This window comes from Ziziphus jujuba, chromosome 6 (assembly GCF_031755915.1).
Source record: "Ziziphus jujuba cultivar Dongzao chromosome 6, ASM3175591v1".
NCBI classification, from domain to species: Eukaryota; Viridiplantae; Streptophyta; class Magnoliopsida; order Rosales; family Rhamnaceae; genus Ziziphus; species Ziziphus jujuba.
Genome location: NC_083384.1, coordinates 15884278 through 15899607, shown reverse-complemented (window position 1 = coordinate 15899607; position 15330 = coordinate 15884278). Strand labels below are relative to the sequence as shown.

The 15330-nt window shown below is 33.2% G+C and overlaps 2 protein-coding genes and 1 pseudogene across 6 annotated transcripts in view; 1 reads left to right on the top strand and 2 right to left on the bottom strand.

Annotated features, from left to right (window-relative positions):
- The window catches only part of LOC107403301 (uncharacterized), a 158817-nt gene that overhangs the window by 139146 nt on the left and 4341 nt on the right, over positions 1 to 15330 (bottom strand). The gene's annotated exons all lie outside the window — the stretch shown is intronic.
- Positions 6940 to 13182, top strand: LOC112490532 (TMV resistance protein N-like). Of its 5 annotated transcripts, none has more exons than XM_060818183.1 (6): positions 6940 to 7259; positions 7367 to 7863; positions 9639 to 10731; positions 10837 to 11802; positions 11903 to 12524; positions 12826 to 13182. In XM_060818183.1, exons 4-5 carry the CDS (start codon positions 11152 to 11154, stop codon positions 12377 to 12379), a joined length of 1128 nt encoding a protein of 375 aa, XP_060674166.1. In that variant the 5' UTR covers positions 6940 to 7259; positions 7367 to 7863; positions 9639 to 10731; positions 10837 to 11151; the 3' UTR covers positions 12380 to 12524; positions 12826 to 13182. The 5 variants fall into 5 exon arrangements, with proteins under 5 accessions (XP_060674166.1, XP_060674167.1, XP_060674169.1 ...); XM_060818184.1 differs by having other exon boundaries at positions 10824 to 11802; XM_060818186.1 differs by having other exon boundaries at positions 6943 to 7259.
- On the bottom strand, positions 13698 to 15165 carry LOC107403300 (large ribosomal subunit protein mL102 (rPPR5)-like; annotated as a pseudogene).

Sequence of the window (15330 nt, the reverse complement as noted above, 5' to 3'; positions counted from 1 at the left end):
ATAGAAGCATGTTCACCTCCTTTGAACCAAAGGCAAATGGGGAGAAGTTGTTCATGGGGAATTCTGCATATTCAGAAATCCAAGGGGAAGAAAAGATTGTCTTGAAGATGACCTCTGGGAAGGATCTGACTTTGAATAATGTACTGTATGTTCTAGATATTCGTAAGAATTTGGTGTCTAGATCATTGCTAAGCAAACATGGTTTTCGCTTAGTGTTTGAGTCAGACAAGGTTATCTTGTCCAAGTATGGGATGTTTGTGGGAAAGGGCTATGTAGTCAATAATATGTTCAAATTGAATGTAATGACTGTAATGCTAAAGAATATTAATAATAAAGTTAGTACTTCTTCCGTTTACGTGCTTGAGTCTTCCATTTTGTGGCATGGTAGACTAGGTCATGTTAATTATAATTCTCTGTGGAGGTTAATTAACTTGAATCATATTCCCACGTTTGATATTGATACCACACATAAGTGTGAAACTTGTGTAGAGGCAAAATTAACGAGATTATCATATCAAACAATTGAAAGAAATAATGAACCTTTGGATTTAATACATAGTGATGTATGTGATTTAAAGTTTGCACCAACTAGAGGTGGTAATAAGTATTTTATCATCTTTATTGATGATAGCACGAAATATTGCTATGTGTACTTGTTTAAGAGCAAGGATGAGGCTATAGAGAAATTTATTCTCTATAAAACGGAAGTTAAAAATGAACTCACCCGAAATATTAAAGTAATCAGAAGTGATCGTGGTGGAGAGTATGTGACTCCATTTGGAGAGTATTGTGCTCAACATGGCATAATACATGAAGTTACTCCACCATACTCGCTACAATCAAATGTGTGTGGCTGAACGAAAAAATAGAACTTTAAAAGAAATGATGAATGCAATGTTGATAAGTTCTAGAGTACCTCAGAACTTGTGGGGAGAAGCCGTTTTGTCGGCAAACGACCTTTTAAATAAGGTACCCCAAAAGAACCAAGTAAAAACACCCTATGAATTATGGAAAGGAAGATAACCTTCCTATAACTACTTATGAGTGTAGGGGTGTCTAGCTAAAGTTGTAGTACCCACTCCGAAGAGAGTGAAGATAGGTCCTAAAACAATTGATTACATTTTCATAGGATATGCACAAAATAGTAGTGCATATCGGTTTCTCGTGTATAGGTCAGAAATTCCTGATATACACAAGAATACGATTATGAAATCGAGAAATGCATCATTTTTTGAACATATTTTTCCTTATAAAGTGGAAGAAGGACCGAGTTTGTCGAAACGAACTTATGATACTATCGATGAAGATAATCATGATAGTGATCAAGAACAAAAAACTGATGTTGAGACGAAGGTTGCACTTAGACGTAGCAAGACAATCAGAATGGAAAAGTCCTATGGTCCTGATTTTCTTACGTATATGCTAGAAAGTAAACCTCAAAGCTTCCAAGAGGCTATAAATTCTCCTGAAGGGAATTTATGGAAAGAAGCTGTGAAAAGTGAGATAGATTCTATTTTACAAAATCACACTTGGGAGTTAGTAGATCTTCCTCCAGGTTGTAAACCTTTAGGTTACAAATGGATTTTTAAAAGGAAGATGAAAGCATATGGTACTATAGACAAATACAAGGCAAAGCTTGTAATTAAAGGATACAAACAACAAGAAGGTCTTGATTACTTTGACAGTTATTCTCCAGTAACGAGAATAAATTCCATTAGGATGGTACTAACAATCGCTGTACTACGGGATCTAAAAGTACATCAAATGGATGTGAAAACAGCATTTCTTAATGGAGATCTAGATGAAGAGATCTACATGGAGCAACCCGAGGGTTTCTCGACTCCAGGACAAGAAAAGAAAGTCTGTAGATTGGTGAAGTCCTTGTATGGACTTAAACAAGCTCCAAAGTAATGGCATCAAAAATTTGATAATGCCATGCTAAGTGATGGATTTAAGATAAATGAGTGTGACAAGTATATCTATGTAAAGGATACAGAGAATGGATATGTCATTCTTTGTTTGTATGTAGATGACATACTCATTGTGGATAGTGACGACCATATGATCCGAACTACAAAAGCCATATTAAATTCTAAATTTGATATGAAAGACATGGGACTTGCTGATGTAATTTTAGAAATAAAATCACAAGGACTTCGAATGGAATCATTCTTAATCAAACGCATTATGTGGATAAAATATTGGCTAAGTTTAGTAAAGACAATACTAATATAGCCAGAACACCCATAGATTTGAGTTTACACTTATCCAAGAATAAAGGAGATAGTGTATCTCAAGTCGAGTATGCAAGGGTAATTGGAAGTCTGATGTACTTAATGAATTGTACAAGACCAGACTTAGCCTACGCTATAAGTAAACTAAGTAGATACACGAGTAATCCAAATGATAATCATTGGAAAGGAATCGTTAAAGTATTAACATACTTACAATATACTCGTAAATATAGACTGCACTATACGAGATATCCATCTGTATTAAAATGATACAGTGATGCAAATTGGATATCAGATATCAAGGATTCAAAATCCACTAGCGGCTATGTATTTACATTAGCAGGTGTAGCTGTAACATGGAAATCCTCTAAACAGATAGTAATAGCTCGATCCACGATGGAATCTAAATTTATCGCATTAGATAAATGTGGTGAAGAGGACGAATGGCTACGCCAATTTTTGGAAGATATTCCAAGGTGGCCTAAACATATGCCAGCAATAACTATACATTGCGATAGTCAATATGCTATTGGCAGGGCACAAAATATTATGTATAATGGAAAGTCTAGACATATTCGTCGTAGACATAATTCTATTATACAACTAATCTCAACTGGAATTATCTCGATAGACTATGTAAAGTCAAAAGATAACATTGCGGATCCGCTAACCAAAGGGTTAAATAGAGAATTAGTTGAAAAATCATCGAGAGGAATAGGATTAAATCCCGTGAGTAAAGTTGATATGATGGAAACTTAACCTAGTTGACTGGAGACCCCAAGATTTAGGTTCAATGGGACAACGCAATTGTAAAGACTAGTATGTTTCACTGTGGGGGTTAATCCTCTGCCCATTCCTGTGATGAAACAGTGATAGAAAGAGGTTAAGCATAAAGTATGCTTTTAATGATTTCTATAAGTGTGTGTATAGTAATCTTTGTATAGTGATGCTGATTACATTGGAAAAGGAATCACCTCTGTGAAAGAGAAGAGTGACCGCTTCAAAGGAGAATTATTAAGGGCACAATTCTCTAAAAACTCTCGCAAAACCAGGCAGGTATTCAAGGCCAAAATGAACACAACAGTGAGAACTGAAGTGTACCAGGAAGGATTCTGTATGAACTATGATGTCATTTACACAAACGAAGAAATGGTTCAAAGATATCGCATCTACCATTAGTCAGTAAAGAATATATAGTCTCACAAGGGAAGGTTCAAAGAGTAACATCTACCTATCTTATGCAGGTTCCAACTGCAGAGCTTTACCACATGAGTCTTGCATAGTAGTCAAATCATTCATGTGGGGGATTGTAACGTTTGCAACGTTTTTTTGATTGTGAATGATTTTGAATTAATGGACTTTAATGGGCCTTTATGTGCATTATTTGTGGCCTTTTAACTTTCCAAACGTGGGTTTTGACTTGAAGGATGAATTTTTAGTAAAAAATAAGTTTTTGGAATTATAATTCACAACGGGAGAATCAATTTGGAAAGAAGAAAAAGAGAAAAATTAGTTTTCTGCACATTTTGGTTAGTGGGTGTGGTAAAGATCAGGTACTCTGAAAGTTCGAGGGAAATCCAGATGGTGTTTTGTTTGAGATTTCGAATCCGTTGTATCCTGGGAGACTACCGTCGGAAAACACCAGCACCGGTGAGACGGGAATAGTCTTAAGGACACTGTGGTACCACACAGGCCTCGGACCAATATTTCAACAAACAGATCAAATCTAGAAAAATACATGTTCCCAATCTTTTTCATTTTTATTTTTTTTTATTTGATCATTTTTCTGTATTTTTATTTGTATCTTCATTCCACATATATATTCATATATTATGTAAATTTTTAATAACAAATTCTACATTAAACATGTGATAACTAATCCACCATTCAGTCATGAACTGTGCCAAATATAGGACTGGATTTTTTCTTTCCTGTTCGATCTGATCCAATTCGGTTCATATCTATCTTATGTATCAAACGTGCCCTGAGAGCTCTGAGAGATGATGTGCTGGTGGAACTGAACCATTAGCTTTGTTGATCGGAAAAAGCTTACCAGTCCTCCATGGCAAAGGAGGTGGGTTTTGACGGTTGCTAAGTTTTTCTTTATTATACAAGGAAGTGGAGTGGAGGGAAAAGAAACAGTCATCAGGGATATGTTCGGCATTTTCCTTATGGTAGAGTAGTTTAAGATGAACAATCGAATGTGCCTGTTTTATTTATATTTTGTTTTTTAAATTTAAATTTAAACTGAGAAAGGACACACACAAAAAAAAAAAAGTGTTTATTAGGATATAAATTATATAACTTCTCAAACTATAAAATGTCAATACATAATTTTTTATTAATTAATTAATTAATTAATTAATATTATTTTAATATAAATTATTAAAAATAAAAAATTTAACCTGCAAAATTAATAAGTATTAACCAATGTGGAAGTTCCACTTTTAGTGCTCGAATTTGGATAAGTTACGAACTTCCATTTAATTTTAACAATCGTATAAAATTAAATATTTTTATTTTATATATATATATATATATATATATATAAGCGATGCTACGGTGTATACAGTCTATATGCGGATCCACATTAAAGGCGATGCTTTTGAAAAAATAGTTTCTCCTTTGATGTGGATCCGTACATGGAAAGTCCACATACTAGACACACCCTATATATGTATATATATATATATATATATATGCTGTATAATAATATATAACATTCTGTACATGTATGTGCTGTGTAATAATATATAACATTATCCAAAAAGAAATAAAATAATTATAATAAATCCTATGGTAAACAAGTTTAAAAAAAAAAAAACCTTGCGTAATAATTGAAAAAGCGGTTGACACCTCATGGTTGGTTTTTTTTTTTTTTTGAATAAATTATCTAAATACAAACTATCTATTTTTCCTACCATCCGTATAATTCGAATTCGTATTTTCATAGACACAAATAAAAATGTTTTACCAATGGAACTAACCCATTTTGTCACCTCATGGTTGGTTAGAATGACTAATTTTATCACTTTCGATATTGATTATCCCATTATATATGTTGAAGTTACATAGCAAGGCTTGCTTTCGAAAGGGATATATTCCTCTTAGCATCAACTGACAAAAGAAATGGACATACTTCATTTTTATTTTTTCTATTTTTTGGGTTAATAAAATTAGATATACTTCCTTTTTCATCAACTCGTCGCATCGGTCCATTAGTGGTTGGACAAATTGTATTACTTTAGAGATCAGGTTTTGTTTGGTATACCGGTTCTCTTCTGCAGAGAGTAATCGATTCCTTATTTGTTGGTTCTTTTGCAAATGAAACTTAGAGAGAGGTAAAAGCCGCGTTCACCTAATATTCTATACCCTCTGGTCCAACATTATGTATAAAATATGTCCTGTGAATTCGGTGGGACATTCAAAGAAGAAGACAAGCAATTTCCATGCACTTATTAATTTTTATCTCTTTACTACTTAGAGAGAAGTATCCCATCTACAAAACAAGTCAACCGAGTCAACATGCATTTAGGTCGTCTTATTTTATCTATTTTTCAACGGAGTTGTAAAGGGAAATTAACAGGACGCTGGGACATTCTAGGAAAGTGACGAGCAATTTCTACCCCTTATTAGATTTTTTTTTCTTTTCCTTGTTATTGGAGAAAAAAATTATTTTATATAATTACAAATGAGTCAACCGAACCAATACGTGATTAAGTCCTCTTATTGTTTCTTGGAAGGTTCAAGCAAGAAGGTATGAAGCTTCCCCCACATGCTTTTTATCTTGCTCCCTAAGCAAGAGAAACAAAGCTTCTTCCACATGCTTTTATATCAGATTTGGATACGTTATTGATTTTACCAATTTGAAAGCTGGCTCTAGGTTTTCTTTTGTTTTTTTTTTGGGTCATAACAAATTACTTAGTCTTGTGTGTAACAATTTGTTTGATAATAAGTATATTATATATGCAAGAAAAATCTATTAGAAATATCATTTTTTTATCCCCAAAAAAAAGAAATAAGATTTTTTTAAAAAAATTTGGCCTTCAAGCTCACCATCCTGTTCCACACCTGATTTTGACAATAGGTAGTTGTAGATCACGAGTTGAACACATATAAATCGTTGGTTTTTTTTTTTTTTTTCCTTGAATTGTTGGTTAATTCTAATGATGTATAGTTTATCAATGCATAATATACCTCTGAATTTCAATAATTAAATTTTTAGATCTATAATATATTTTTCTTCAATATAAATAATTAGTTTCGGAGTGGTTCGAATTTCGAAGTCATGCACTTGAACTCGACTTTTAGCTTTTTCATAAAGTAAAAGCCGCGTACACCTATTGGTCCGTAATCTATAATCTAACATTTTGTGGAAAATATGTCTAGTAAATTGAGTGGGACACTCCAAGAAGAAGACAAGCAATTTCGATGCACTTATTAATTTTTATCTTTTTACTAATTAGAGAGAAGTATCTCATTTACAAAACAAGTCAACCGAGTCAACATGCATTTAAATCGTCTTATTTTAATCTATTTTTCAACGGAGTTGTAAAGGGAAATTAAGAGGACGCTGGGACATTCGAGGAAGGTGACGAGCAATTTCTACCCCTTATTAGTTTTTTTTTTTTTTTTTTTTTTTTTTTTTTTTTTTTGGTTCCATTTTATTGGAGAAAAAAATTATTTTATATAATTACAAATGAGTCAACCGAACCAAGACGTGATTAAGTCCTCTTATTGTTTCTTGGAAGGTTCAAGTAACAAGATATGAAGCTTCTTTCACCTACTTTTTATGTTGCTCCCTAAACAAGAGAAACAGAGTGTTGTGGGATTGGAACTGGAGAAGAGAGAGCTTGGTAATTTACCTCCATCTGCATTTCTTTTTTTTTTTCATTGAGTTGTTCATTTATGGTTTTGAGCTTAAAACCCAGAAATGATATAAAGGCCATTTAGAATAGAGGGTTAGGAATATAAGCAAAGAGAAATTAAGAGGACGCTTTGTTGGGGTTCTGAGCTAATTAGGAGGTACGAACAGAGCTTTTTTTATGATGAGCTTACTCATTTATCTGTGTATATATATATATATATATAAGGGAGATTCTATTTGCACTAATTCACTTGTGGCTTTGCAGGATATAAATTAACATGGCTTCTTCTTCTTCTTCTTCTTCTTCTCAAGAAAAGTACGACGTGTTCCTTAGTTTCAGAGGTACGGACACCCGTGTTGGTTTTACTGGATATCTTTATTATGCTTTGCGTGAAAAGTGTATCCACACTTATATGGATGAGCAACTTGAAAGTGGTCATGAAATTTCACCAACACTTATGAAGGCCATTCAGGAATCTAAGATTTATATAATAGTTTTCTCCAAAGATTTTGCATCTTCCAGATGATGTTTAGATGAATTGGTGAAAATACTCGAATGCAAGAGAAATGAGAATGGGAAACATGTCATACCCATTTTTTACGGCATAGATCCATCCACTGTGCGAAACCAAGAGCAGAGTTATGAAGCTGCATTTGAGAATCATGAACAACGTTTTTTGACAATCTGGACAAGGTGCAGAAGTGGAGGCGTGCTCTAAAAGAAGTAGCTGATTTGTCCGGTTATCATTCAAGGAATTTTAGGTAATTTTCCATCTTACTATTTAATAATACAATATACAAAAATGTTAATTACATTTTGCTAGAGAGATTAACATTTTTTATATATTGTTATTGTTACTAATTATGGTGGTTATAGTTAGTTCATCAGCATAAGCATGCTCAAAAAAAAAAAAAGTGTGTCATAAAAAATTTTGTTCAGTAACAAAATAATTTTTTCTCGTCTACAAATCTTAATCATATGTTTCTTTTCCTTTCACAAAAACATAATTTCAGTGTCACTTTTTATATTTGCAAATACCAGTTCTGTCTCTCTAAATTAGCCTTCTTATGGTGTCATCTTCCAATGCTATTGTCTAGCTTGCAGCTTTCTCTACCATTTGCTCTCACATGACACAAGATAAATTTAATTGATATATAGCTACAAAATTACATCCACGCATATATATTGTGGGTCAAATATGGGTCTATATGGTCTCTTTTTTTTATTTTTTAATATTTATTGTATGTTCTGTCTGCCTCTTCTTTTAAGGCAATTAACCAGAAAAAGTAATATTTTGGATTATTAATTTCGTAGTTGAACATTGTGCTGATTTTTCTAAATTGCTTTTTCTCCCCCAACGTAGGGACTCTCTTTTTGCTAAGTTCCCACATCCTTCTTATTAGACGTCATTTTTATGTCTGTTCACATGATTACTTTAGTCATCTACCTGGCATAAATTCTCATGTTATTCAAAATAGTTAGACTGTACTTAATTGAAAATCAGGTGGCCAATTAAGTTTTGGGGTAATTATATATTTGTTATGCCCCATCTATAACCGATTTTGTTTCTTCCACCTAAAATAAAAAAATTCCCCTTTTAATCTGTTGAACTAAACTATTTCTTTTTTGCCCAATCAATCTGATTGATAAATTAACATTTGTAAAGAAAACAACAAAATTACAAAATCTGACAGCTCCACAAAGCCCTTGCATGTTGCATTAAGTATACTGCACATATTAAAATTGCTAAAAGGTAGATAAAAAATAATTTAAGAATTAAAATGGGTAAAAAATTAAAAATTAAGAATTAAAGTGCAAAAAAAAAAAAAAAAATATATATATATATATATATGTATATATATGAAAAACTAAAGTGCAACTTTGGATATAGTTTAGGGCTAAGCAGACCAATCGCCCAATTTTATTTTTTTTTAATTACCTCTAAATAGTACGAAACATGTAAGATCAATATGCTTTGGAGAGTTTAGATAACAATGATTACTAGACATAAACTTACGATTTAGTTCCATCGGGGTCTAGTACTAAAATTTCATCCACAATTTATCAAAAATTAAAGAACCCCCAAGTAATAAACAATAAGTGCATATAGAAAATGAAAGGTACGGTGAATAAATGGTTTCACTTTGAAAGTAAAAACAAACATCATGCAATAAGCTAAAGATGAAAACCTTGAAAACTATCAAGATTGTTATTTCCTTGTTAATCGGTAAAAACGAAAAAACAAGTATCGAGTTAAAATTCAAATAATTTAATATGTAGTATATTTATTGAGTACTAAAACAATCTATATTTGTTTGTTTTAAATATCTAAACTTAGAATCAAGAGTTCTCTGTTTCATTTTATTTTACTTTTTCATTTTATTTTATTTTATTTTTTGATTATTTTACATTTTCATTTCATTTTATTTTATTTTATTTTTTTGGGGAAAAAAAAAAGTCCCCTGTTTCTAAAAAACAAAAACAGAGAATCTTCTGCTTCTTACAGTACGTATTTGATTGATTTCTTCAATGATAGGCTTGAGTACGAGTTAGTTCAACAAATTGTTGGAGATGTTTTATCGAAATTGTCTAAGTTCCAATTAACAAATTATGAGCATGTCATTGGAATTGAAGAGAATATCAAGATAATTGAATCATTATTAAGCATTGGGTCAATGGATGTTCGCATCATAGGTATTTGGGGCATTGGAGGTATTGGCAAGACCACCCTTGCTAGCATTGTGTTTCAAAAATATGCGTACTCTCATTTTGATCGTCATTGCTTTCTTAAGGATATTCAAGAAGGAGCTGATACATATCAATTGAGAAAAGAACTTCTTTATCAGTTAGTAAATGATAAAAATGTTGTATGCACTGACACCCCAGCTGTAGGATCAGGATTTATTCAAGATAGATTACGATATAAAAAGGTATTTATTTTTTTAGATAATTTGAATGGAAGCAAAAACAAATTAAAAGTTTTATTGGCTGGGTATCATTTTGCTATTGGAAGCAGAATCATTGTCACAACTAGAGACATGCAATTACTTAAGACAGAGAAGGGTGAAATTTTCGAGTTGACGGGGCTATCTGACTTTGATGCTCTCAAGCTCTTCTGTTCCAATGCTTTTGGACAACCTTTACCTGCAACAGGTTATGAGTCTTTATCAGAAAGAATTGCAAATTATACAAAGGGCAATCCATTAGCTCTTGAAGTCTTGGGTTGTTCCCTTAAGTCCAAAGACGTAAAATATTGGGAAAGTGCATTGGCTAAGTTGAAAACATCTCTGGATCCTGACATTCAAAAAGTGTTGAGAATAAGTTTTGACGGATTAGATGACAAAGGCAGCCAGGGTATATTTCTTGACATGGCATGCTTCTTTCCTGGTAGAGTGCGTAGAGACGTTGTAGAAAGCTTATTAAATCGCACTGAGGATTCTGATGAAGAAATAAGAATAGATGCTCTAGTTGATAAATCCTTGGTAAAAGAATCGGAAGAAGTTTTGGAAATGCATGACTTATTACGACAAATGGGCCAGGGGATTGTTTTTGACGAGAACAAAGATTCAGGAAAGCGTAGTAGACTATGGAATGTTAAGGATGTCTGCCATGTACTGGAAAGAAATACGGTAAGTGCAAAAACATATTGATTTGTCCATATAAACATTTTAGTTAATAAAATTCCCTTCATATTTTTATAGTATCCTTACATATGACAAAGGCTTGATTGTCAGGGAACATCCAAAATTGAAGGTATATTATTGAAGCTGCCAGACCTTAAAAAGGATGTTAAAGTGAGTCCTAAAGCATTCTCAAAGATGCGCAATCTACGAATTATTTATTTATTATTGTTATTTTTTTATTGTGAGCGATAGCCACTTGAGCTCGAGAAGTTAAAGAAGAGCGATCTTAGTTTTTCTACGCACCTTATTCAAATACCAAACTTGTCTCGGGCTATAAATCTTCAACAAATATATCTTCAAGGCTGCACAAGTTTGGTTCATATTCCTCCATTTTTTCAGAATCTCAACAAGCTTCAGATTCTAAATATGACATATTGCAAAAATCTGGAAGACGGCACAGAAAATCTTCCAAACAGCCTAAAAGATTTAAGAATGAGTGGGACAGCATTTAAAAGTCTACCAGAAAGTATTTGGGAGATGAAATATCTGGAAATTCTGATACTTAAAGATTGCACAAATCTGAGAAAGATTTCAGAAATCTCGAATCAGGTGAAATGCTTGAGTGAAATTTTGTTAAGTGGAGCAGAGATTGAAGAGTTACCCGAGGCAATTGAAGGTCTAACTCTGCTCGAATATTTAGATCTTAATAGGTGCTATAAGATTAAGTTTCTCCCAAAGAACCTGTGTGAATTATCGGTCCTTCGACAGTTGAGCCTTTGCGAATGTTCATCACTTGAAGAATTGCCTCCCCTTCCACGTGGTTTGGACGAATTAAAGATAATGAAATGTGAGAGATTGAAATCAATAGCAGAGCTTCCATCATCTTTACGTTTTTTGTATGCAAACCACTGCAGATCGTTGGAGACAATATCAAGTCCGGGGTCTCCACCCAAACCACCTTTTCGCCATAGTTTATGCGGTTATTGGTTTGCGGATTGTCTAAAATTGGATGAGGACACACGCAACAACGTAATTGCTGACCGAGCACGCCTTCTTTCATTGTCCCGTCAAGATGATGTATGCATATTTCTTTCTTCATAAATATATATCTACATATCTATACATATATTATTTTTGTAGTGACTTGGATATTCATATCTTCTCCCTATATGACCAGGGAAAGTATAGTCATCGTTTCATGTATCCAGGAGATGAAATCCCAGAATGGTTCAGCTATCAAACTGATGGTGGGAATTCTATCAATATCCACCTTCCTCCAAATTGGTTTGAACTGCCATTCAGATTTGCTTTTTGCATTGTTTTCAATATGTTCTATAATGAAATTAATTTGCTAGATTTTACTATTAGATACGAATTCAATTTCAAAACCAACACTAGTAATAGTGATGACCATCTTCACAATTATGATCGCATTACCGGCGTAGGTGCGGCTAGCATCGTTGATTTAGATCATGTGTTTATTGTTGGCGAAGCTTTGTATCCTCGTGATTTGTCCAAAATGTTTGGGCCAAACTGGTCCTCCATGTGTAGCAACATTACCGAGGCTTCTTTCCGAGTATCTTCGACCAATCAGGAGTATGACCATGTGGACACGATAAAAAAGTTTGGGTTTCGGTTCTGCAATGCTGACTAGGGGTTTGAGAAACTAAATGTAGACAGAGCCGGATCTAATCAACCAAATGGACACAAACACAACGGCGACTCACTTCCTCACAATAATTCCAAGAGAATCAAGCTTATGGGACAATATATTACCGTATAGCTTCCAAATGAATAAGGTAATTAATCATTTTGCATATGTTGTTATATCTAGTGAGATCTGAATAAAGAATAAGTGAAAAAAAAAGAAAAAGAGCAAAATCTCCCAAACATTTGTGTATTTTGAGAAGATTTTTCTAGTTGTTTGGAGCATATAATCAATAGGAACCCGAATACAATACGTGTTCAGTTTTCTGATTTTGTTTTCATTGTCTATCAAGTGTTTTATAAATTACGTTAGAAATGATAGTTTAACTATTTTTCCTCGTAATATTTTGCTTTATTATTCTCCATAAAATTTGATTAACTGCTTTTTGGCAGAAATATACGAAAGGCTCGTGTGGAGGCCTCCAGAAGAGAGTGAGCAGGAAGAAGAACAAGATTAACGATTAAGGAAGTGATGAAGAAGATTACCATTCCTATTGGTGGTTCTCGAGAAGCTATGAAAGATGATGTACTCGTGGAACCGAACCATTAGTTTTGTTGAATGGGAAAAGCTGACCACCCAGCAAATGGCGAGAGAGGTGGGTTTTGAGAGTCGCTGAGTTTTTTCTTTGTCATGCAAGTGAGTGAGGTGGAGTGGAGGGAAAAGAAACAATCATCAGGGACATGTTCGGTAATCTTTCTAAGCATAATAGTAATTTAAGATGAGCAGTCAAGTGTGATTTAATTTATTTATTTGGTTTCTTAAATTTAAATTTAAAATGAGAAAGGACCCAAAAAAAAAAAAAAAAAAAAAGTTTATTATGATATAAATTATAAAACTTATCAAACTATAAAATGTCAATTCGTAATTTTTTATTAATTAATTAATTAATATTATTTTAATATAAATTATTAAAAATAAAAAAATTTAACCTCCGAAATTAGTAAATATTAATCATTGTGGAAGTTCCCCTTTTATTGCTCAAATTTGGATAAATTACAGACTTATATTTAATTTTAACAAATTGTATAAAATTAAATATTTTAATTTCAAATCCCAAAAAAAAAATTAAAATAATAATAATAAATAAATAAATAAATAAAATACAAATGAAAATTTAAAAAAAAAAAAAAAAAAAAAAAAAAAAACCAGCTGTAGATCACTAGATTTCAAAGAGGAAATCCAATGGAAAGGTTACTGTTTCCGTTGGGCAATATTACCGAACACGGTCCTTTCTTGCTTTCTTTTCTTTTCGTACAAATGAAATGCAAATGTACATTTATTCTCTAGCTGATATAAGGCATTTTAAATTACATCATATCATAAAAATATAAATATAATATCATTTTATTTAAAAAGAAACAATTATAATTAATTTTCATAAGCTTATGTCATTTATTTCCTTCTACCTTTTGTTGGTATTTATAATTTTGTGACATTAATTTCCTCATTCGAAATATCCATAAGGTGATAAACTTTGTAGAACAAATAATACCGAAGCTGAACCTTCCTGCTCAAACGTACATAGTAGCTAACAAACATATTCACAAACAGCTTCTAATTAAAAACTTGACAAGCATATTCACAAGCAGCTTTTAAGTAATTCAAGCAGCACTCAAAGCTTGCACCTTCCAATTCCTGCTCCCACTGGTGTTGTCTCTCTTTGTCAGTCTAGAAAGAATATCTGCTTTTTGTGTTTCCCTCCTGATTATGGCTCCTAATAAGATCTTCACAGCAACTACAATCAGCGCTCGCTCCTTTCTCCATTATTTTGCACAGTATTGAACTAGCATTAAGAGTTTTCTATCTGCTAGAAGAGCATCCAACACCTTATCATAGCCTGCAAAGTCTATGTTAACAGTCCCTATCAAAACAAAAATCTAATATCTTGAGAGCAACAATGGTCTTCCCTTTCTCACAAAAAACGGATAAGAGACTATCAAAGTTAGGTGTGCACCCACTCTGCATAAGTAGATCAATTCGTTCCAATGCTTACTCAATATGACCCCTCAAGAGAAGGGCCTCAAAAATCTTAGCAACCACGTCCATCTGAAGCTGTTCTAGCATCAGATGGCTTACCTTTAGTTAAGTAGCTTTTGATGAGCAAGTTATAAGAATCTGCATGTCTAGGTACCCGTCTCATACCCATAATCCTTAAAATTTCAAATGCAGAATCAGGATTCCTTTCTTTGGAATGACGAAGATCAAATTATTTCAAGGCAACAACTATCAAAAAGAGGTTTCAGCTTTCCCTGTCTGGGCATGATTGCACAGATACTCAATCATTGGGTTATAAGTACTAGGCACCATTTCCAAGAAACTCTGGGGCCTTAGTATAATTTCTTTTTTCCACAAACTTATCTAAAAAAGTCCACTGCCTGATCAGAAACCTCAGCTTCAAAAAGATTCTCAATTAAAAAGCCATAGTGACCAGTGTCTGTTGGAATGCTTAGCCGAACCATTGCCTCGAGAACATATGCATTAGTATTTAGATCACCAGCCTTGCACCGGCAAGATAACAATCTGACTAAGATAGAATTATCTTAGGACCAACATGCTTCTCCACCATCTCCTTCAAAATTACCCGAGCTTAACAGTTAACACTCCTCTCCACACCCAATTCCTTCGTTTTGTTGAAAATTTTGACAAACTCATAAACAATCCCAGCTTCACCATAACTATCAATCAGTACAACAAAAGAGGTCCTCATCCCATTCCACACCCTTCTTGGGCATGTCCAATAATAGTATGCAATTGAGCAAGGTTGAGCTTCAAAGCTCGTCCCAATAATTTTCAAATGGGTCTCTCTATCATTCTACAGATTACATCCTCTTTATCTTTTATGGGTTTTGATGGTTACCTTGTGGAGTTATATGGTTCACCACGTTCTCTGCTGCGCA